General features: G+C 36.9%; 1 protein-coding gene across 1 annotated transcript; it reads right to left on the bottom strand.

Moving 5' to 3' along the window:
* Positions 1-2599: 2599 nt before the first annotated feature.
* TERB2 (telomere repeat binding bouquet formation protein 2) lies at positions 2600-24479 on the bottom strand. Its single transcript, XM_002717749.4, has 7 exons — positions 24356-24479; positions 24193-24274; positions 22974-23113; positions 20176-20237; positions 15936-16021; positions 9210-9298; positions 2600-3181 (listed from the first exon to the last, which is right to left on the bottom strand). The coding sequence occupies exons 1-7, from the start codon at positions 24417-24419 to the stop codon at positions 3030-3032; spliced, it is 675 nt and encodes a 224-aa protein (XP_002717795.1). The 5' UTR covers positions 24420-24479; the 3' UTR covers positions 2600-3029.

Raw genomic sequence — 24479 nt, 5'->3', positions numbered from 1 at the left:
CGAGTGATATCCCAGTGGAAAGAACGGGGCCATCAAAGAAGGAGGTACCTTTCTCTGAAGGGAGGAGAGAACTTCCACTTTGACTATGACCCTGTCGGAATAAGATCGAAGTTGGCGAACTCAAAAGGCTTCCATAGCCTTGGCAACTCATGACTAGAGCCTAGGGAGATTACTGACGCCATAAACAAGAGTGTCAAATTGTTAAGTCAACAACAGGAGTCACTGTGTACTTACTTCTCATGTGGGATCTGTCCTTAGTGTGTTGTCCAATGTGAAGTAATGCTATAACTAGTACTGAAACAGTATTTTACACTTTGTGTTTCTGTGTGGGTGCAAACTGATGAAATCTTTTCTTAATATATACTAAATCGATCTTCTGTATATAAAGATAATTGAAAATGAATCTTGATGTGAATGGAATGGGAGAGGGAGCAGGAGATGTGAGGGGTGTGAGTGGGAGGGAAATTATGGGGGGGAGCCATTGTAATCCATTAACTGTACTTTGGAAATTTATATTTACTAAATAAAAAATTAAAAAATTAAAAACAAACAAAAAAAACACAAAAAAAATTTTAAAAAAAAAGCAGGTTCCCTAATGTCATTTCTGCTATACATCCATTGGCCAAAATACTGTGACAGTCATAGCTGATTCTGAGGGAGACTGAAAATATGGTCTTTATTCTAGGTAGTGTGCTCCCACATAGAAAATGGGAGGGGTTTTATCATCACAGAAGAAAAGGGAAACACATATTTAGAAATAACTGGCAGTCTTAGTCAATAACTCAAGAATTATCTAATTACACAAAACCCTACCAAAAGCTAGAAAGAAAAATAATCTGGCAACAAAGAAGGTGCAATAAGAATTAAATAGTAAATTAAAGAGTATATAAAGCAACCATGTTTGATAGCAGGAAGCATCAGAAGAGATGTTTGCAAAAGGGCAGAGAAATAACCAAAAATTCTGAAGGTGAAGGGGACATTTTCTATTAGATGGGAACCAGAGGCAATATCCACCAAATGTACTACAGCAAGTAAAAAGAAATAGTTTACAGGAGCTGTAACTAAAATGATACTGCTTTTTAAACTTCTGATTAAGGCAACAAACTCTTAATAAAGTTTATCTTTACCTATTATATTTCTTCATATGCTTCTAATTCCTGAAAGACCTGTTATTGACTGATCTTAATGTTTCTGGCAATATTTCAAGGATCTATATTGCATTTGGCTCTTGCTATATATATACAAAGATATAATCACTTTTGTTTGACCAATACTTGCTTTTTATTTACTGTGTTAACATATAAGTAATACACATGTTGGAAAAATACTGAATAGTCTTTTCCAAAAAAATCCCAACATATACAACTTGCAGTAAATTTATGTAATCTTCTTAATAATTGATTACAAACCTACAGACAGACGTGATTTCTATGTAAGAAACAAACAGAATGTGATGAAGATAAAGTATTCAGGAGAAATAATGTTTAATATGCTTCAGGAAAAGATAATTAATATTTAGTTTTTTAAATCTACAAGTTCAGAAGGGTCCTACCACAGATATGAACATAAATAAATAAACGTTCCATATGGAAAATATAACTCCCAAATGGTGAAACCCAGAGTAGTGTTAAAACTTTGTTATATGAGGCCGGCGCCGCGGCTCACTAGGCTAATCCTCCGCCTAGCAGCGCCAGCACACCGGGTTCTAGTCCTGGTCGGGTGCCGGATTCTGTCCCAGTTGCCCCTCTTCCAGGCCAGCTCTCTGCTGTGGCCAGGGAAGGCAGTGGAGGATGGCCCAAGTGCTTGGGCCCTGCACCCCATGGGAGACCAGGAGAAGCACCTGGCTCCTGCCTTCGGATCAGTGCGGTGCGCCGGCCGCAGCGCGCCAGCCATGGCGGCCATTGGAGGGTGAACCAATGGCAAAGGAAGACCTTTCTCTCTGTCTCTCTCTCTCTCTCACTGTCCACTCTACCTGTCAAAAAAAAAAAAAAAAAAAAAAAAAAAACCAAAAAAAAAAAAAACACTTTGTTATATGAAATGGACAAAAGGCCAGGGCCAGAGCTCACACATACCCAAATGAGACAAATGCTTTAAAGAAGTTCATGTTTTCTTTAATTCTAGAGCTGATTTGTACTTCCAGAAGAAAGTACAGTTCTAACAAGATGATAGCTTTAAAAATGTCATTTATAAGTATTTACAAACTATATTAAGACTAGCAGACTTGATGCATGACTATATGAATGAAGATTCAAAATTATTCAGATCTATTTAGCTTATTTAAAGGGCACTAAGACACCTGACTCAAAAGCCGTAGCACATGCCTTGTGGGGGAGGGGTAAACATTAGCCTGGAAAATGCAGAGAGTCATGCTCCAGTTCTGGCTCGGCCCCTATTTGGTTACCTTGGCAAGACTTTCTCTCAGTGTCTTCATTTCCTCATGAGGCAAGTGGTGTAGACTTCGTGTTCTCTGAAATCCTTTCTTGCACTGTGATTCCAAGGGATCTTGCAGGTTCATCTTAGATGATATAAAACTCTTAGTCTGTTTATAATAAATCACTTGTGATGCATTTATTATAAGAAACAGTCCACACACGAAGTATGAATTATTAAAATGTTTTATTCCATATGTTTCAAGTCAGAAAAAATAATTCAGAACTGTGGCATTATAATTTTTAAAATAAAAGTAAGATGACCAGATTCAAAAAGTTTAGCATTAAACCTTAAAAAAAAATTAGAATGTTAAAACCAAAAGCATTTGACAGAGAAAGGGGAGGAAGAGAGAGAAGTTTCTCACAAAGCATGTTTCAGTTACTCTCTATAACAACCGTGCACTCAGAATTTATAAACATAATTTACAGCTGAGGGAAAGTCCAGCCCAAATGTCCAAACACAGAGCCAAAAGGATTCTGAAATTCCTAGACACATATTGAGGAAGAGAAGAATTTTTCATTTCCCCATTCTCCTTGTCCCAAAAGGGATCATTATAAATTATGCATATAATATGGTAATATTTTATAGAAAATAAGTACTCAGATTAGTGAATATTTCTTCTTCAATTTGTTTTTTATAGCAGACATGTTAATTTCATTTTGAACATGGTATGCCAAATATCCTGAGCTTCCAGGAATGAAGTCATGTATCTCTCCAAGAAATTTCTTCATGGCATCAATTGATATATAACCTACAAAATAAAAAAGTCTATATATATATTTATTTTTAAAATCCTGTCATACTGTATGTTTTCTAATGTCATAGATTTATTAGTGCTGAGAGTTCTAGTGTTAACAGGCATGGTACTATGGGACAGACAGGCTTTAAAAATGTTATTATGTTAACCAATCAGGCCAGGCAAAACAACATCTTTCAGTCTTCACTAGGATCCAGAAACACCCTCCCCCCATTTCTACTCCTCTATGAAATCCTCTCACTACTTGGTTAATGCCACTCTTAGGTCCATTAGCTGCTGTTCTCACACTGGCCTTTATACTATCTTGTCTGTTTAAGTGTTTACAGGGGGTGATAACAGAATGAATCAAAGCCTTCACCAAACAGGCAAACAAATGCTACTACAGGGATATACTCGGCTCCCCACCCAGGAGATTGTGGCTTGAGAAATCACCCCATGCCAGTGTCGCCCCCATGTCAGCAGGAACTAGCTCTAAAGACAGGTAAAGCCATTGCCTGCAGTGCTGGCATCCCAAATGGGTGCCGGTTTGTGTCCTGGCTGCTCCACTTCCGATCTAGCTCTCTGCTGTGACCTGGAAAGGCAGTGAAAGATGGTCCAAGTCCTTGGGCCCCTGCACCCGTGTGGGAGACCCAGAGGAAGCTCCTGGCTCCTGGCTCCAGTTGGGCCCAGCTCTGGCCTTTGTAGAACCAAGCGGATGGAAGTCTCTCTCTCTCTCTCTCTCTCTCTCTCTCTCTCTCTCTGCCTCTCTCTCTCTCTGTCTCTCTCTCTCTCTGCCTCTGCCTCTCTGTAAGTCTGCTTTTCAAATAAATAAATAATCTAAAAAAAAAAAAAAAAGACTGATCATCATCCCTCCATCCCCCTTTCCCTGGACTTTTGGGCCTGATATAATGCCATACAACAGTTGCTTAATAAAAAACAAAAGGGGGGAATGTTAGTAAAATGACACAGTCTTACCTGTGGCATGATCTATGCCCAGGCCACCATCCTCAGCTCTAGCCCTAGTTGTCGACATTGTTAGAAGCCAGGTGACCAAATGGCCCAACCACAGGTGTCAGTTCCACCCCCACCTAACAGAATTTGCTGCTCCTATTTCCCTGCCCCCTGCAAAGGTATAATAGGACCTGCTTACTGCACATGCGCCTTCTCTCCTGACCTTTCCCTCTTACTCCCTCGCCCTCTTCCCCTGGCCCATCAGCATTCCCCCACTGGACAATAAACCTTTCCTCTAAAAAAAAAAAAAAGAGAGAGAGAGAGAGAGTTCTAGTGTTTTTAGAAAAGAAATACAAAGAAGAGTGAGAAAATTCTCCATAAAATTGGATAAATTATCAGGGAACACCCTTGTGGCCCCCACCCCATAACCTTCTCCTATCTTTTAAAGCACAGATACTTGATTAGCCACTTTGTTTACTCAGAGTGTGATACCTGGATTCAAACCAGAACATAAAAGTACCTGTATCTAAATAACTGGGAAATTGTTTGGCTTGGAGAGTGATCACTGTCCAAAAAGCTACTAAAAACAACAGCTCATCTTCCCTATTACAGCTGGCAACACGTCCCTGAACTGCTAACACTGATAACATTCTTTAGTGAAAAATTAATGGGGAAAGTGATATTACTGCCCAGTTAACAAAGATTATAAGTAATTTTGATGTCATTACTAATCTGAAATAGATATTAGTATCAAAAAAAAAAAAAAAACCCTGCCCAAATGGAAATAGCTTAAGGACTCAAATAATCTTAAGCAATAACTTGATAGCAATTGCTTACTATTTGAATGATTACATTTTATGTGTAATGCAAATGTTTGTGGTTTATACTAAAACCAAAATCTAATTTAAAAGTAAATAGTGTATGGAAAAAATTCTGGTAGAGTTCAAGAATAACTAAATTTAGACCACCACTACCAAAAAGATCAATAGCATATCTATGCATATAGTTTGTTTTAATAATAAATTCATGACAAATAAATTAGCTATGAATCCAACTATATAAAATCTATTAATATCTTTTTGAAAAAGATTTATTTATTTATCTGAAAGTTAGAGTTACAGAAAGAGAGAAAGAGAAAGGAGAGCGAGATCTTTCTCCACTGATTCACTCCCCAGATGGCTACAATGGCCAGGGTTAGGCCAAGCTAAAGCCAGGAGCCCAGGAGCTTCATCCAGGTCTCCCATATGAGTGGCAGGGATCCAAACACTTGGGCCATCTTCTGCTGCTTTCCCCAGGCCATTAGTAGAGAGCTAGATCAGAAGTGGAACAGCTGGGATGTAAACCAATGCCCATATGGGATGCTGGCATCACAGGCAGCTGCTTTACCTGCTATGCCACAACACTGGCCCCAAATATCTTTAATGATATATTTGTCAGTGTCATTTAATTTACAGAATCTCTGCTATACTTTGTATAAGTTCATAATCTTTGCCTAATGGCAAAATAGCCATGTAAAATTAGTTAACAAATATCTTGATATAGAAAGACTTGACTTGCTGTATTCCATGTCTAAAAAATCCAGAAAAAGAGCTGCAATTAGCTCAGCTCAAGTCAAGTATTCAATTACAAAGCAACTCTTAGGAGTAGGAAACAAGCTCACATTTTAGAAAGTGTCCATTCCTGTGTAACCTAGATAAATTGGGAGGAAGAAGAGAGTTCCTAGGAAAGGCATTCTTGATAGACAATTCTAGATATGTCTGTGATAAACAGCCTCCCAGACGGCCCCAACAGATCCCCAACTCCTGGTATTCACAGATTTGTACAGTCCCCTTGAACAACAACACAGAAGTGATGGTTTGTCACTTCTGAGAGTAGGATATAAAAAGGTCAATGGATGCTATCTTGGGCACATTTTTTCTCATCCTTTTATTTCTCAGTACAAAAGAAGTTAGCCATGTTGTAAACAGCTCTTAAGGAGAGGCCCACCTGGTGAGGGGCTGAAGCTTGGGACCAAAACCCAGCTAGGACCCAAGGCCGGTCAACAACTATGAGTGAACTTTAAAGTGGAGTTTCCAGTCCCAGCTGCGCTTTGAAATGATTGTAGCCCAGCTGATAACTTGACTGCAACCTTATAAGAGGCTTTGAGACAAAGTACCCAGCTAGATACTACTAGATTTCTAACCTTAAGAAACTATGCAATTAATAAATGATCATTGTTTAAAGCTGCTGAGTTTTGGAACAATATGATTAACAGCCATAGATAACAACTATTATAGGTTCTCAACTTGCAATTATCAGAACTCTTGAGTATCTGCAAGGTATTTACAGTTGTTAGTAATTGTTTTCTTACTCTTATGTCACTCAATCAGAACTTCTTATCAAGGATGATAACTAATGACGTCAGAATGAGGGGATTTAATTCCAGTCAAAAGCAAAAAATATTAAAAACTTAATGTTTTAGGGTATATCTTGCAATGTCTGCAGACATGTTTACTTGTCACAAATGGGTAGAGAGGGGTACTACTAGCATCTATTGGGCAGAGGCTAGGGACACTGTTAAACATTCTACAACACACAGTACTGATGTTCACCCTGCCCCACCCAAACAGTTAATTATCTGGCCTAAAATGCCAATAGAGCCAAAACTAGGAGCCTATGTTCTAGGACATAGTTCCAACTTGTATTTTCTATAATCAAAGATCTCAATTCTATATCCAGAAATTTAACAGTCATTGAGTTGAACCCAACCCATTCTGAGGAAGAGACAGTCAAGTTGTAGTCATAAAAACTGATACCAAGCCTAAATTAGAACTCTAACTAAATATTTAACCAACACAAGCTGATTTTTTTCTAATAAGAAGTTATTCTGGGCCGGCGCTGTGGCTCACTTGGTTAATCCTCTGCCTGGGGCGCCGGCATCCCATATGGCCGCCAGTTCTAGTCCTGGTTGCTTCTCTTCCAGTCCAGCTCTCTGCTGTGGCCTGGGATAGCAGAAGATGGCCCAAGTGCTTGGGCCCCTGCATCCACATGGGAGACCAGGAAGAAGTATCTGGCTTCGGATTGGCGCAGCTCCAGCCATTTCAGCCATTTGGGGAGTGAACCAGCGGAAGGAAGACTTTTCTCTGTCTCTCTCTCTCACTGTCTAACTCTGCCTGTCAAATAAAAAAAATTAAAAATAAAAAATGAAGTTATTCTTTTCTGTACAAGTATTTGGGCATGATAAAAATGGGAAATATTTGTCATTTCACATAATACTAAAGACAAATTTCCTCTTAAAAAAGCTTTCTCCCAAGAAAGTGCTATTAAAATATTTAATGTAGAATATAAATAAAATAATTATTTCTAAACTATTTATTTATTTATTTATTTGACAGAGTGATAAAGAGAGAAAGAGAGTGAGAAAGAGATCTTCCATCTACTAGTTCACTCCCTAAAAGTCTGCAATGAACACAGTCAGGTCAGGCTGAAGCCAGGAGCCTGAAACTCCATACAGGGCTCCCATGTGGGTAGCAGGGTCAAAGTACTTGAGCCATCATCCACTGCTTCCCAAGTGCATTAGCAGGGAGCTGATTGGAAGGAGAGCATTTGGGACTCGAACTGGCACTCCTTGGCATTCCAATTTAAGCTGCATCACAAATGGCAGCTTAACAGCTACACCAGCCCTGAAAGAATTATTAAGTTGAACAAATGAAAAGATCAGACATTTTTACTTTAACTCTACCAATAAAATCAACAAGAGATTACTATAGGTTAAAATTAGAATCTAAAAAATTCTAATGATTATTTTTATAGTTCTTTTTAGTCTGTTTGTGTATAACATTAGCATGTCCTTTTGAACAGTCGGTTTCTTTATCCAGTAGCAAAACAAAGAGCAGTATTGTTACATATTCAAATGTATTTGTTGTGTGACTGACTTTAACATTTATCATTGACCTTTTTAATGTGTTATTAGACATTTGGCAAGTCCAAATGAACTTTGGACATTTAATACCTGGTGATGAAGTTGCTTGAAGTAAAATCAATATCAGCAATATAGCACAACCATGATTTAAGACCCTACATTTTATCTGAAAGCTTAGGTCTAGGGCTAAATCTGGGCAGCAATCAATTGCTCCCAATCTTGGAACATAAGTACTTCTTAGTTCATTATCCTTTGCAGTCCACAGTTGTCTTCAGAGTACTGTGATAGATTTCTATTTTCATAACTGGGTAGCAAGTTTCTTTGATTTCTTTCAGACTCAGTCCAAAACTACACATTAAATGTTATTTTTAAAATGCTTTTACAAAGGCTACTTTCTATTACTTGAAAATGGTTAGAAGGCATTTGAAGTAATATGAAAGACTAGTCGTGGACTTGGTGTCAGAGATTGTTTTGATATGGCTAAATAAAGTGAAAATGATAAATGCAAAATTATTTTAAATGAATTTATAAAATCTACATTTTTTTAAATTCCTATTTTTAAATTATTATCAATGACCCCACTGAATGCGACCCAGATCAGAGTATTCAATATCCACCTGACTCAGCACTATCTAAATTCCAGCGGCCACTTGGTCCCCTCAGTTCTACCTTGTCACTGTCAGACTCAGTTAGCTGTCTTCTCTTTATGTGGGGCACTAAGGTGGGAAAATGGGTGATCTGTGAGTAGGCTTCTGGGCATCTGTGAGCCTCTTTAAATTACAAGTAAAGTAGATGTGTTATGTTTGAATATGTATGTATGCTAGGGAAAGGGGCCTATGTTTTATCAGATTCTCAGAGGAAATTATGATTGAGGTTATATGTATAATGTAACTCCTAAATTAGGACACTTGAGAGTAAAAATTGATGCCAGAAAAGCAGGCATATACAGTGGCTATATTAGGGAAACAGAGGTGTGTGTTCACTCCACCTAGAGACCATCATTTTAGCACAGGGAATATGAGACTTACCCCTGGTAAGTCTGCAGGTCAGGTTATTTAATATGAAAATGATGTTCCCTCTACAACCATGTATGACCGAGGCGGGGTCCACTTGTTAGGCCTTTGAAGTACAACAGCAGCTTTATTATATACAATATTCCCAGGGTTTACTCTAAATTTTCTTCTGACTTACCTGTTACCATGTTGTTCACTGGATAATTTTGAAGAGGGAAGTACATCTGCTTCTCTACAACTGGAGTCCTTGTAAAATCCTCTTCTGAGCTGTAAAATGAAACAAACAAAAATTCACATCTATGTTTGTTTTTGGTGGTCAGTTTTTGTTTTTGTTTTTGCACTTGCTTGGCAAGAGAGAACTTATTCTAAATAAAACATATTTATATAGCAATTTAAAGGCACTTTGATCTGATGTCAGTCTAATTGGATGAAAATGTTTATTGTAAATTTCTTTTGTGATTTAAGCTATATATAAGGGCCTACACAGATAGTTTTGGTTTTGGTCACTGCACAAATAAAGTATTTATTGAATATATAGAGACTTAGGACTTTTTCTCAATATCTCTGAAAGTATAATAATTCAATAATACCTTATACTTAGTTAAAATACATACATTTGAGGGGTCTTCAAAAAGTCATGGAAATATATACGATAAAAAAACTGCCTGGATTTCAAATATAGCTTAAATTTCTTACAGTGAAATAAATTTATATTTTAATTCCGTTTCTCCATGGACCTCTTGAAATACCCCCATACATTTGCAATCTTAAATATAAAAAAAACTACAGTAGACTGTTTTATAAATGATCACCATATTTTTGTTATTTATCATTCAAGTAATTAACATTCTATTAAAGAGTACTTCCATACTTTACCATAACAAATAAAAAATGATATCTGGGACAATTATGAGTTACAATAAGATTTTAAAAACATTAAGTTATGGTTAGTGTGGTTGTATAGTGTAACTAGCTATATTCCAAATTCTTAATTTAATTTTTAAAACATTAAAAAATTTAGTAGGGGTTGACATTGTGGCATAGCAGGTAAAAGCCACCATCTGCAATGCTGGCATCTCTTATGGGTAATGATTAAAAACCTGGTTGCTCCACTTCCAATCAGCTCCTTGCTAATGTGCCTGGGAGGGCAGCAGAAGATGGCCCAAGTGCTTAGGCCTCTGTACCCAAGTGGAAGACCTGGAGGAAGCTCTGGGATCTTGGTTTGGCCTGGTCCAGGCCTGGCTATTGTGACTATTTGAGGAGTGAACCAGTGAATAGAAGATTTTTCTCTCCGTCTCTCTCTCTCTAGTTCTGCCTTTTAAATAAATAAATAAATCTTTAAAAAATTTACTAACAAAGTGATACATATTTATGGGGTACAATGTTACATTTCAATACATTTGTACAGTGTGCACTGATCAAATCAGGGCAATTAACATTTTCCTCTCTTCCTCATTACTTTATGATTGGAGCCTTGGAACTCTTCTCTTCTATTTGCTGAGAAAATACATAATAGGTTATTATGAACTGTAGTTACCCCACCATGTTGTGTAACACTAGGAACTTATTCCTTCTAACTCTCATTTGATAGCCATTATCCCATCACCTTCTGTCACTCTCCACCCCTCCCTGCCTCTAGTAATTACTGTTCTATGTTCAGATTGAGTTTTTTTCTAGCTTTGATATATGAAATAGAATATGCAATATCTGTCTCTATCTAGTTTACTTAACATAATGTCCTCAAGTTTCATTTACTTTGTGGGAAATAACAGGATTTCATTCTTTTTTATGGCTGAATAATATTTTATTATACATATATACCACATTTTCTTTAACCATTCATCTACTGATGGGCAACATTTTAGATTCTGTTTCTTGGCTATTCTAAATAGTATTGTAATAAACATTGTGGTGGAGGCATCCCTTTGATATAATGATTTTTTTTATCTTTTTTCTATCCAGCAGTGAGATTTCTGGATAACATAGCAGTTCTATTCCTAGTTTTTAAAGGAATTTCCATACTGTTTTCCATACTGGCTGTACTAATTTATAACCAATTCAAGATGGATCAAAGACCTAAATTTAAGACACGAAACAGTGAAATTGCTAGAGGAAAACACAGGGGATAAAATTGGTGAAGGCAATGATTTTTTGGATAAGACCCTAAAAGTACAAGTAACAACATTTAAGATAGACAAGTGAAGTTATGTCAAACTAAGAAGGTTCTGTACAGTAAAGGAAATAATCAACAGAGTGAAGAGAAAACCAACAGAACGGGAGAAAATATTTGCAAGTTATTTACCTAAGGATTAATATCCAAGATATATAAGGATCTCAAAAAACTCAACAAGGAAAATAACTAATCTACTTAAGAATTGGGCCAAGGACCTAAATAGACAATTCTCAAAAGAAGAAATACAAATGGCCAACAAATATATGAAAAAATACTCAATATCACTAGCCATCAGGGAAATGCAAATCAAAATCATAATGAGATACACCTCATCCCAGTTATTACCAAAATTTGTTATCAGAGGAGGATATGGAGCAAGGAGACTCATATACTATTGGTGGTAATGTAAGTTATATCCTAATTTTTTTAAAAAGTTACTTTAAAATTTCTACTTTCTAATGGTCTCAAATAACATTTATTACATTTAGAAAACATTTACCCATTAGATAATACAATATGTAAACAAAAGCTTCAATGATAAAAAATGAGTCGCCCCTAAATTTATTATCTCCCTAAAAATCTAAAATTATACTAATTGTTAATAATGGTTTTGTTTTTGAATTAAAAAAAAGAGATTTCGTTTAAATTCTTTTAAAAGAAGCTATACCTCGGTTAAGATGAGATCCTACAAATAAAGCAAAATCGTATTCCCAGAAAAGTTAGGGACTAAACTCATTTATATATATATATAATAGGAATGCAAATTTGTTTAACCTTTTTTGAAGACAATTTGTCAAGAGCTATCAAGGATAAAAATGTATATACCTTTTGACCTAGTAATCCCTCTTCCCTGAAATAATTCTACAGACATACTTGTAGCAAAAGTCCATTAAAGTAAGGGACTACTTGAATAAACCATGGTGAATTCATACAATGGAATACTACATAGTACAAAAAGAAAAGAACTCTTTATGTAGTCATATGGAATGAAATTCAACATAAATTATCAAACAAAAAGAGGCAAGGTGAAGAACAGTATTCATGGTGAGAAAATGGAGAAACGAAAGTATATTTAGATGAATTTGTTAATAAATGTACATATATTGGTTGCCTCTGGGAAGGGAACTGGCTCTCCAGTAGCCAATATTTTTTTCATGGTATCTCCTTTTATATATATTGGATTTTGAATCCCCTAAGTATATTATCTAGGAAAGATAATTAAAATTTCAAAACAAAAATAGTAAGTAGGTATCAATAGCTAAGGAAAATATTTTTATAGCATAATGAGGGCTTTATTGTATCAGATTTTAAAATACATAAAAAGTTATATAATTTAAAGGAATATTGTATTGATATAAAAATAGATCCACAAATTAACAGACTAAAACAAATAGTCTAAAATAATTTTCATATACAAAAAAGACAAAAAGAAATAAAACATAATAACTTTTTAAAAAACTAGTAGAAATTTGCAAAACAAAACTAAATTTAGATCCTCAACTCATATACCAAAATAAATGTCTGTACAATTTAAAACCCATTTGCTCTCCAATGGGAAAGAATTTTGCTGAACAAGGATACAAAAGAAGAAATTATAAATGAAAAGTGATTAATTTAATGATATAAAAATTTTAAATGTGTTTTTCCAAAGCACAATAAGCCAGACAACAAACTGAGGATACAACTTGACAACTGGCAAAAGGATAATATATGTATTGTTATACATAGACAAGTTGATAAGAAAATTAGTTAGATCCCCAATAGAAAGTATAGAGATAAAAGCAAAGAACCAACAGAAAAGGAAATGTAAAAGGCTAACAAATGTAAAAAGCTCAAATGTATTACTGATCATCAAAGATGCAAATTAAAATAAGATGCCATTTTTTACCTATTAAATTAGCACAAGATTTCTTGTTAGTATTCAAAATATTGATGAGGAATGATAAGATAAACACTGGTGGTATTTTAAATTTGCACTTTTGTGGGAAGCAACTGTCAATATGCATCATGACCTTTAGAAATATTCAGATCTCTTAATACCATATATTCCACATCAGAAAATTCACATGAAGAAAATAATCTAAAAAGTCGAGCAACATTTATTAATGTTTATAGTTTTATTTTTAATTGACAAACAATAGTTTGTATATATTTATGTGGCACAAATGATAGAGCTAGATTTTTCTTTAAAAGATGTTCATGAAGATGTCATAAGAGTAACACATTATTAAAAAATCATAAAAAGATGGTTAAACAAACAATAAAATGAAATATCATATGCAGTCATTGTAAATTATAATAGAAAATAAGGTTTTTCATTGGGGAACTGCCTATAGAATGTTAAATGGAAAATCAAGAGATAAACTATAAAGTATGACCTCAACTCTACTAATGTGTGTATTAGTAGAAAACTGTCAAGAAACATACTAACGTTGATGGCAGTTATCTCTGAGTAGTGGAATCATCTTGTAATTTAAATTTTCTTTATTCTTTTCAAAATTTTCCATTTTGACAAATTACATGCATCACATTTATAATAACATAGTAACTCTTAAAAAACAAAGCAAAAATCCATACAATTTTCAGAAGATTTGGGGAACACTTCAGGAAGGGAGAATAGCAGCAAATAAAAATTTATAGTCTGGATCTGCTAGACTTGGTTTCAAATTCATCTCCACTCCTTAGACGAATAATGGATAAATTATCTAGCTCTTGGGGCCAGTGCTGTGGCACAGCAGGCTAAGCAGCCATCTGCGATGCCGGCATCCCATATGGGCGCTAATTCAAATCCCAGCTGCTCCATTTCTGATACAGCTCCTTGCTAATGCACCTGGGAAAGCAACAGAGGGTGCCCCAAATGTTTGGGCCCCTGTACCCACATGGGAGGCCAAGATGAGGCTCCTGGCATTTTGGGGAGTGAGCCAGCAAATGGAAGATCTCTCTCTGTCTCTCTATAACTCTGACTTTCAAATAAATAAATCTTTTAAAAAATTATTTAGTTCTCTAAATCTGTTTCTTCAATTGTAAAATATAGCTAACATTATTTATCTATCCCATAAAGTTGTGAGAATCAAAAGAAATACTGTGAACTGTTTAGCAAACAAGTATTTTGTATTTAGCAAGCGTTCAGTAACAGTTCACCACTTAGTACATATTCAATATCACTAATAGTAGTATGCCAACAAAAAATGCTTCATGTGTTGGGGGTGGGGGGTTGGGAAACAGAATATATTTTATCTGTGTTCACACTGCACCCTCTGGTGGTTTCACAAAGAAAGACTCTAAGCAGGCATCTGCCTTCCTAAGATGTATTTATTCATATCCTTTGTCTATTTTTGGTATTTTTATTAGATTAGATGTATTTTCCCCAGATTTATAAAACCTCTTTATAACATTAAGGAAATTAGACTTTATAGAAAAAAGATAGAAAAAAACTATTAATTTCTATATTGAAAACAATTATTTAATCATTTTTATTTCAGCAACTAAATTCTTTTTTTAAAAAAAGATTTATTTATTTGTTTGAAAGGCAGAGCTACAGAGAGGCAGAGGCAGAGAGAGAGAGGTCTTCCATCCATTGGTTCACTCCCCAGTTGGCTACAGTGGCCGGAGCCAAGCCAATCTGAAGCCAGGAGCTCTTCCATGTCCCCCACGTGGGTGCAGGGACCCAAGCACTTGGGCCATATTCTGCTGCTTTCCCAGGCCATAGCAGAGAGCTGGGTCAGAAGGGAAGCAGCCAGGACTCGAACCAGTGCCCAAATGGGATGCTGGCACTGCAGCCGGCGGCTTTACCTGCTATGCCACAGTGCCGGCCCCCTAAACTCCATTTTGAATAACTGATGTCCCCTATGAATGTTTGAAAGCCCAACTGAATTAGAACTAAATTATTAATAAGTCTGTAAGAGACTGGCCCCAAGACAATGCTGTCTGGGTTTGCTTGTCTTTTTAAATTTAATTTCTTAAACTGAAGTAGTCACATTACAAAACAATTTGGAACAGAAGAAAGAAATCAGTTACAACCTTCAAATTACTGCTAACATTTTGTATAATTCCTATTTGGATATATAAATATATTTTAAAGATTTATTTATTTATTTGAAAGACTGAGTAGAGGGAGAGGCAGAGACACCTTTCATCTGCCAGTTCATTCCCTAAATGGCTGCAAAGGCCATGCCTGGACCAGGCCTGATCCAGGAACTGAATCTGGGAGCCTGGAACTCTACCCAGGTCTCCCATATGGGTGGCAGGGTCCCAAGCACTTGGTCCATCCTCCACTGCCTCCTAAGGAGCATTAGCTGGAAGCTGGATCAGAAGTGGAGCAGCCAGGGCTCAAACAGGCACTCATAGGGGATGCTAGTATCTCAGGCAGTAACTTAACCCACTGGCACCACAATGCCAGTCCTTTTTAAAGAGTAGCATAACTGTTATCATAACACACATAATCTTGGTTTCCTTTCTGCAGAGATAGTACAGCAGAGTAGTTACATGCAGAGGCGCTGAAGTTGGATTGATCCAGGTCCAATCCTACTTCTCCTCAATTAAACTTTGTATGATTTTGGGCAAATGACTGAAATATTTTAATCCTAAATATCTTTCTCTATAAAGTGAGATTGGTGATAACAATATCAATCTCATAGAAAGAGAGTGAAAATGAAATGAGATAAGCACGCAATAAGTGCCCAAAGATATCTATGTGGAGTTGAATATCAATATAGTATATGAATTCAATACCTTTTGGACAATTCTTTTTTGTCCTCTGTTGCTAGTCCACTGCTTTCACTAAGACATTTTATTTCTTTTGATGTTACTTCATCATGCTGTAGATAGTAAAAGAAAGCACATTTCAAAATTCAACACACTAGCAAGCCAATTAATATTTGAAAAAAGGAAACTGGCTATAAAAATATTTATATATTTATCATTATATCTAGTTTGGTAGATGTACACAAGCATAATGTACTATCTATTTTTAGAGGTACATAAAGATGAGAATTTTAAAGATATCAGCTGTGGTTGTATTAAATGTTGATAGATTTAATTGCCTTTCATTTTTGAAATTTTCTCTAACATGGTCATATTACATTTTTAAAATTTATTTATTTGGAAGACAGAAACAGGGAAAAACACAGAGATATGAGACAAAGAGATTTCTCATCTGTTGATTCACTCCCCAAATGCCTGCAACAGCCAGGGGTGAGCCATGCCAGGCATTCTGATATATGGGGCATCTTAACTGCTGCACCAGTCATAAAAAATAAGAAAACAAAGCAAAAAGAAGTGTTACTAATTTTCTTAAAATTCCTGACTTAAGGATTTCAGGGCTTTCTGTGAGCTACAAATAAAAATTAGGAAGTATGCTGAACAAATTGACAACTAAAAATGACAGTGAAATATTTAACTGGGAAGTTCTGAAAGAACTTTGGTATATTAAGCTTTTCAAAAAGGTTTGTGAAAGTGGCTTTGATATGGGTACCTATCATATAATCTATTTACTTAATATGCTATTGGGTAATTTTTATATTTTGGTCATAAATCTATTCCAAACAATGATAATGCTTCCCAAATTACTTTGCAGATTTACCCTTGTTACTGCCATTCCATAAAGTACCTTTTACTTACATGTTCTGTGGTACATTATTATAATTAGCTAGGATTCAATATCAATCAATACTTTGAAAAAATTGACAAAATCCTTTATTGTGTAACAATATAATTTCTAGAGTCAATAAAAGTATGCTGTACTTTTTTTTAGTAGAAAAATCACTGGGTTGTATTGAAGAACATATGTAGAGAAGAAAATTTGATTCTACTTTCCTAGCTATGTAAACTAAAAGATGTCTTTTCTCTTTACCTCAGTTTTCTCATTCATAAAATTAATTAAATTAATGATCTTTAAAGTCCTTTTGAACTCTGCAGTTCTGCTATATGTAATAATTATTATCAAATAATAACCATCCAATCACCACTTATGTTCCTAAAACACTGTGATAAGCCAAGGATTAGGTATTTTATTTTCTTTCTTTTTAAAATTCTTATTAAGGATTAGGTATTTCCACCCTTAGTAAAACTTACTATTACCTCCTCACCAAAAATCATGAAATAACTATTATTTTTAGATGATAAACATTTTGGTAAGAAAAAAATGAATTAATAAAAGGAATATAATATATAAGCTAATTTCTTGGATATATTATAAAAATTTTCTCCCTTATTGTGAAACATTTGAAGTTTATTGGAAAGTTAAATTGTACAATAAGTACTATATACTTTTTTTTTTTTTTTTTTTTTACAGGCAGAGTGGACAGTGAGAGAGAGAGAGAGAGACAGGTCTTCCTTTGCCGTTGGTTCACTCTCCAATGGCCGCTGCGGCCGGCGCGCTGTGGCACCGGCGCGCTGTGGCACCGGCACACCGCGCTGATCTGAAGGCAGGAGCCAGGTGCTTCTCCTGGTCTCCCATGCGGGTGCAGGGCCCAAGGACTTGGGCCATCCTCCACTGCACTCCCGGGACATAGCAGAGAGCTGGCCAGGAAGGGGGGCAACCGGGACAGAATCCGGCGCCCCGACCGGGACTAGATCCCGGTGTGCCGGCGCTGCTAGGCAAAGGATTAGCCTATTGAGCCACGGCGCCTGCTAGTACTATATACCTTTAACCTAGATTTATATTTTCCCCACCTTGAGTGCCCTTTCTTTCTTCATTTTTGCTGAACCATTTGAAAACATTTGCAGATATCATACCATTTCCACTTCTTAAAACTAGAATGCATTTTCTTTAAAAATATACTCTTTCATCTTTACAATACCACTCTCACACTAAAGAAAATTAATGTTAATTCAAGATCACCTAATTTATAGCCGGTGGTTAAATTTTCCCCAAAATGTCTTTTACACTTTTTTTTTTAAGTTAAAAAATATCCAGAATCCAGTCAAGGTTTATATATCACATCTAAGTATTATTTCTCTTAATCTGGAACAGACCTTCTGTCTTTTTAAATTAATTAATTTTAAATTCATTTGAAAGGAGGAGAGAGAGAGAGAGAGAGATCATCCACCTGCTGGTTTACTCCCCAAAAACCCACATCAGCTGAGGCTGGGCCAGGCCAAAGCTTGGAGGCAGTAACTCCATCTAGGTCTGCCATCTGGGTGGCAGGGACCCAAGTAGTTGAGCTATTATTTGCACATTAGCAGGGAGCTACAATGGAAGTAGAAGACAATCTCAAGAACTCTGATATGCAATGCAGGTATCTCAACTGGTGGCTTAACCTACTGCACCATAATGCCTATCCCTGCCTATCCCTCTCCTGTACTTTTTTTTTTTACAAAAAAAAAATTTTTTTTTTTTTTGAAGATTTATTCTATTTGTTTGAAAGACAGAGTCACAGAGAGAGGTAGAGACAGAAAGAGAGAGGTCTTCCGCTGGTTCACTCCCCAGATGGCGGCAACGGTGGGAGCTTCGCCAATCCAAAGCCAGGAGCCAGGAGCCAGGAGCTCCTTCCGGGTCTACCATGTGGTTGCAGGGGCCCAAGCACTTGGGCCATCTTCTACTGCTGTCTCAGGCCATAGCAGAGAGCTGGATCGGAAGTGGAGCAGCTGGGACTAGAACCAGCACCCATATGGGATGCTGGCACTTCAGGCCAGGGCTTTAACCCACTGAGCCACAGCCCCAGCCCCCAATATTAAATTCTGGATTTAATATTCTGATTGTTAACCACAATTAGACTCAGGTTAAGCATTTTGAGCAAGAATACTACATAGATAGCACTGTGTACTTATTAAATATTATATCAGCCTTGACATAATGTGAAGTTGTTCCAATACATGTGATACAAAGTCTGATCAGTTGGTTAACATGGTGTTTGTCAAATCTCTCCATTGTAAAGATCATTGTTTGCCTTAGTAATTAGTAAGTAATCTGTGAATGATAATTTGAAATTGTGGTTTTAGAATCCATTAATGACCTTGGCCTAAATCAATTCTTATATTTGGGGCTACACAATGGAGATTTTCTATTCTACCATCCTTTCTATATTTATTAGCTGCTATTATTCTGCAGTGGAAAACTTTCCTTATCCCACCTTTTTTTCTACCTTCCTTTATCCCTCCTGCTTTTGGAGTATCACTGTGGACTCATGGATCCTTTTTATTTAATGTATTATAATCTATAGTTGTCATTATCCCTTTTTGATATGCAGAGTATCCCAAATTTGGCTACTGTACAAAGATTTTGAAGTCAAAACTGTAAGTAGGGGCTGGCATTTGGTGCAGCAATTAAAGACACTGCTTGGGACACCTGCATCCATTATCAGGTGCCTGGGCTCAAATCCTGGCTCCATTTCCAATTCTAGCGTTCCACTAATGTGCACCCTATGAGCCAGCAGGTGATAGCTGAAGTACTTCGGTCACTGCCACCCACATAGGACACCTAGCTCCTGACTTCAGCCTGGCTACTCTGAGTACAGACAGTAGATGAATGATCTCTCTCACACCTCTCTCCCTCATCCCTCTCTCTCTCTCTCTCTCTCTCTTTTCCCCCTTTCAAATAAATGCTTTTTTTAAAAAAATAGGTAAATTTGAGTCAGGATGACAAAAGCTAAAATAGCCGATTTTCAGTATTGTACACACTTATTGAGGACTGTTACTCAAAACATTTAACAAATGGCACATCACAGCAATTAATCAGAATCTACACTGGCAGTAAAGAACTGGTAAGTATCATGTACCTAAAACTCTCTTAATATTGCTATCAGAAGCAAATTTTCCACTTTTTATATGAATACTAACATTTATATAAAAATACTTCATGTACTACTATAAAAACAATGTCAAAACAGATAATATTCAATAAAAGCATGACCTTAATTCCTTAATCTGGCTCATGATTGCTAACATGTCACAAGCAAAAAATTTTTAAATTACATTGTTTTCTGAAAACTTTGAAACTGAATTCTAATCAAGAACCTTAATTTACTCTTACCTTTTCTGTCAGAAAATGTTGGTCTTGTTCCCAAATAAAACTACCAATTTTTCTTCTTATTTCTGTGGTAAGAAAAACAAATCCCATACTATTTTTCAAAAGTAGCTTTATAAAATCTTCTGACTTTTGTTGAAGTTTGAAATTTCTAAGTCAGTGTTATTCCATTTGCATCAACCTATGACACTTATTAAAATGCAGATTCCTGTTGAATCAGATCATTTCAGAAATTTGCTTTTCTAGCATTCCAATGTATTATGAAAATCACTGTTGCTTTTTCTCTTGGAATACATTTCTTCATTAGATATCAGTGTCTGTATTAGGCAAACAATTGTCCAATCAAAATAAAGTGTAAAACTGCTGAGCTTGCAGACCAGAGATCCTTAAGAATTAATTTATTTACTAAGAAAAGAATAGAAAAGCAATATGTCTAGTAGGTAGGGGAGTGCAGGAATTCTGCAGTATTGAGCAAGTCAATCAAAGGACTATGTCATCATCCTAAATCAATGCTCTCAAAAGTTTGTACAGGATCCACTGAAGTACAATGAGGGTAATATTACTCCAGACCTCCACTGTCCAGGATGGCAGCTACTAGCTACATTTGGATATTGAGTGCTCAAAATGTGTGGTGAATCCAAATTGAGATGTGCTGCTGTAAGTATAAAATAAACACTGTATTTCAAAGATTTAGTATCAAAAATATATGACAATATTTTGGATATTCAAGGGTACTTCAGAAAGTCTGGAAAAGTAGAATTAATTTATTTTAGTGCAAATTTCTTTTTAAATTTCAATTTATTTGTCATTTTATTTGAAAGACAGAGACAGAGATCTTCCATCCTCTGGTTCACTCCTCAAATGCCCATAACAGCCAGGGCTGGGCCAAGCCAAAGACAGGAGCTCAGAACTCCATTGTGGTATCCCACATGGATGGCCAGGAACCTGAGAATTTGAGCCATAATCTGCTGCCTCCTATGATACACATTAGCAGGAAGCTGGATCAGAAGCAGAGAAGCCAGGCCTCAAATCAGATACTGTGACATAGGATGTCAGTGTCCCAAGTGGTATCTTAACTGCTTGTACCACAAATCTGGTCCTTCGGTGCAAAAAAAAAAATTCTATCATGGTTTTTTTCATAATACACATTTTCCATAAACTTTTTGAAGAACCTTCTATTAGGTTAAGTAAAACATGTTTTAAAAATTAATTTCACTTATTTTTATTTTAAATAAATATTTATTTAATTTATTTGAAAGGCAGATAGAAGGGTGGGGAGAGAGAGAGAGAGAGAGAGAGAGAGAGAGATGGATTTTCCATCTGCTGGTTCACTCTGCGAATGGCTGCAACTACCAGTGCTGGGCCAGGCCAGAGCCGGGAGTCAGGAGCTTTTTCTGGGTCTCCTACATGGGTAGCAGGGGCCCAAGCACTTGGGCCATTCTTTGCTGCCTTCCCAGGCACATTAGCAGGGAGCTGGCTCAGAAGCAGACTCGAGCTGGCACCCATATGGGATGCCAGTATTGCAGATGGAGGTTTTAACCTTCTACACCACAGTGCCAGCCCCTATTTTTTAATATGATTACCAGAAAGCTTTAAATTCATATGGGGTTCATACTGCTCTAGGTGGATACAAATGCATACTTTTTATTTTTTAAAAGTAGCTTGCTTTTATTTAAAGCAGATTTTTAAGGATTTAAAAACATGTTAATATAAGATGCTAAACATAAAAGGAATGATAATTTAAAATCAAATCAGTTAGTCATTTTACAGTATAAGCTCCTTGAAGGTAGGTATTCACTGATTTGTCAATCTTTTTTTAATAAACCAATTCTCCCTACTAGTAATTAATTAACTTGCATAAATCACTTAGAGCAATTTAGTGTTATAAGTTACAAACAGGTCTCACAAGACAGCAACTATGGAAGAAACTCAATATTTGCAGTTTCTAAAAGCTCTTCTACAGAAATATTTTTCAAGTTTTTTTTAAATACTCTTTTATTTGGGAATTTGTACTCTGCTTCAATCTGTCTTTATGAAGATGTACATTTACCTATTGGTAGATGATACACATTAAGAATTGGACAATAAAGTAAATCGTACAAAAGTGGAATGTTTAAAGTTAACCCAGAAAAGAGGGGTAGGATTTGGACCAAAGAATAGGATAAGCAGTGAAAATTGAAAAAAAATCACTCTCAGAAACAGCTCACTTACTTATTTACTTGCCCTTCCAACTTCATTGGGTTGCTGAAATAATATGAAAGTACTTCCAAAAGGAAAAATACAATATGGGTATTATTCCCATTATATATTGTATATTGTAATATGGGTCTATTATCATAGCAAATACTTATTTAAATGTCAGAAGAAAATTTCAGAAAAATAAGAAGTTCAAAACTGGAAAAGGATACATTTATTAAATGCTCACTACATGTCAGACACCTTAACATATTATTAAATTTTATCCTCAAAACAACCCAGGAGAATTTTAAAAACTTGTTAAAAGTTCACAGACTAGCAAGTGCTGATTCCAGTCAGTGAGCACTTTAAGGGCCAGAACTGCACCAGTCTTATTCACAACAGAATCCCTAGCACCTAGGTTAAAACATGACATCTTGGAGGAGCTCAATGAATCTGTGAAAGAACAATAAAGCCAGGATATACACTTAAGGCAACCTGATCCAAAGTATATGCTTTTCTCACTTATACTAAATGATACCAAACTCAAAAATTTCTGACTGAGGACAAAGATCAGAAAAGTTGGATTTGACTGCCTAACAGGAATTGGTTGAATGATGTTTGCTAACCTTTTTGCAGGCATGCAGGAGGAAGCATGAAATGACCTAAAGGCACTGAGCTTTTAATTTCAGCACTGGCTACTGCAGAGAGATAGCAGGCATGAAAAACCGTAGCATTATCTTCTATGTAATCAAGGCTCTGATAAATTCTAGGAGAAAGAAAGGAAACCTTTTAGGTTATAAAATAAGCAAAAAAAAAAAATGTATTCAAACTTTTGAAAGAAAGAATAAACCACTGATATAGGGGACAGTTACATTAAAGGATACATGTACATTTATTCTGGTCCTTTCTTGTTTTTGTTTTCGGGCAAAGGGATAAAAACATATAGCCTATGATATTACTGTTTTGGGGGCTAAAATCCAGGCAGATTTCAACTTTAGAGATTTAGTAAATGTTTACTTGAATTTAGACCTAAAATGTTACTATTTACTGGTCATCATCAATGGATGGAGAGCCAGTAACCTATGGGTTTTATCCACAGTCCTTGCTATAAAGAGGAATCAACCACTTCTGAGGTGTGGTAAGGGAAACCTTCACATAGAAAAAGCAGTGTCTTTCCTGGACCTGTAAAACGCACAACAAGAAAAAAAAAGGGGGGGGGGGTGGTAGGGGAAGATGCATGGAGGCGCGATAAGGCCAGATGGGGCTGACTGGACTATGAACAGCACAAGAAACACTGGGAAAGAAACCAGGCAGGCACTAGCCAAGGTCCAAGTCTGTAGGCAGTCAGCAGGGGAGGGCAGACGGTGGGCAGGAGAGCTGTGACTGGGCTTCTGCTTTGTATGAAGGGGTCTGCCGGGGACAGACTCCCGGCGGGGTAACCTCTGGGAAGTTGCTGTGAAAGTCTGCACAAGAGGTAAGGGTACCACTAGGGCGACAGCAGGGAGGATGCTTGGGGGAAAGCTCGTTTTTCGAAAAACATGGAGGTTTTACGTTTGGGGGACACAGGCTCTGGGGCACGTATGAGGGGACACAACTCTTGGTTTAGACGTATTATGTTTGAGGGACCCTCGGGAAACACGCGCCCCGGAGACCAGGCTGGGAGGCCGTGAGACTGAGGTGGACAGGCAAGGGGAAAGCTTTCTGTGTTCTCTCTCACGCGGAGGACTGAGAAGGCGCTCGCTTCCGGTCTCAGTCCACCAGCACTAGTTGTTAGTGGGCTGCAACTTTTGCGCCCGACTCCGGACTCATCCCGACGCACAGGCGCTGCCGGGTGGCCCTCAGTACCTCATTGTGTCTGGGTGCGAGGCATCGCAGCTGAATAAGAAGTTGGCCGCCTGAGCGTCGCTGATTGTCCCTCCCTCGGCCACTGTGGAGGCAAGAGCACAGGGTGAGCCCTAGCAAGTACCCTGGTGCACCCCTCACCCGACCCTTCTGGCCGGCTTCCTACCCCAGAACTGCCTCAGGTCCTGGCTGACACTGCGGCAGAACCAACCGCGCTGCCCTTGAAACATGGCGGCGGCGTTCGCTGTGAGAACATGGGGCGGGACCCGGGAGCTGAGGCTGATGATTGG

The sequence above is a fragment of the Oryctolagus cuniculus genome, chromosome 12, assembly GCF_964237555.1.
Source record: "Oryctolagus cuniculus chromosome 12, mOryCun1.1, whole genome shotgun sequence".
NCBI classification, from domain to species: Eukaryota; Metazoa; Chordata; class Mammalia; order Lagomorpha; family Leporidae; genus Oryctolagus; species Oryctolagus cuniculus.
This window is presented reverse-complemented; position numbering and strand designations above follow the sequence as displayed.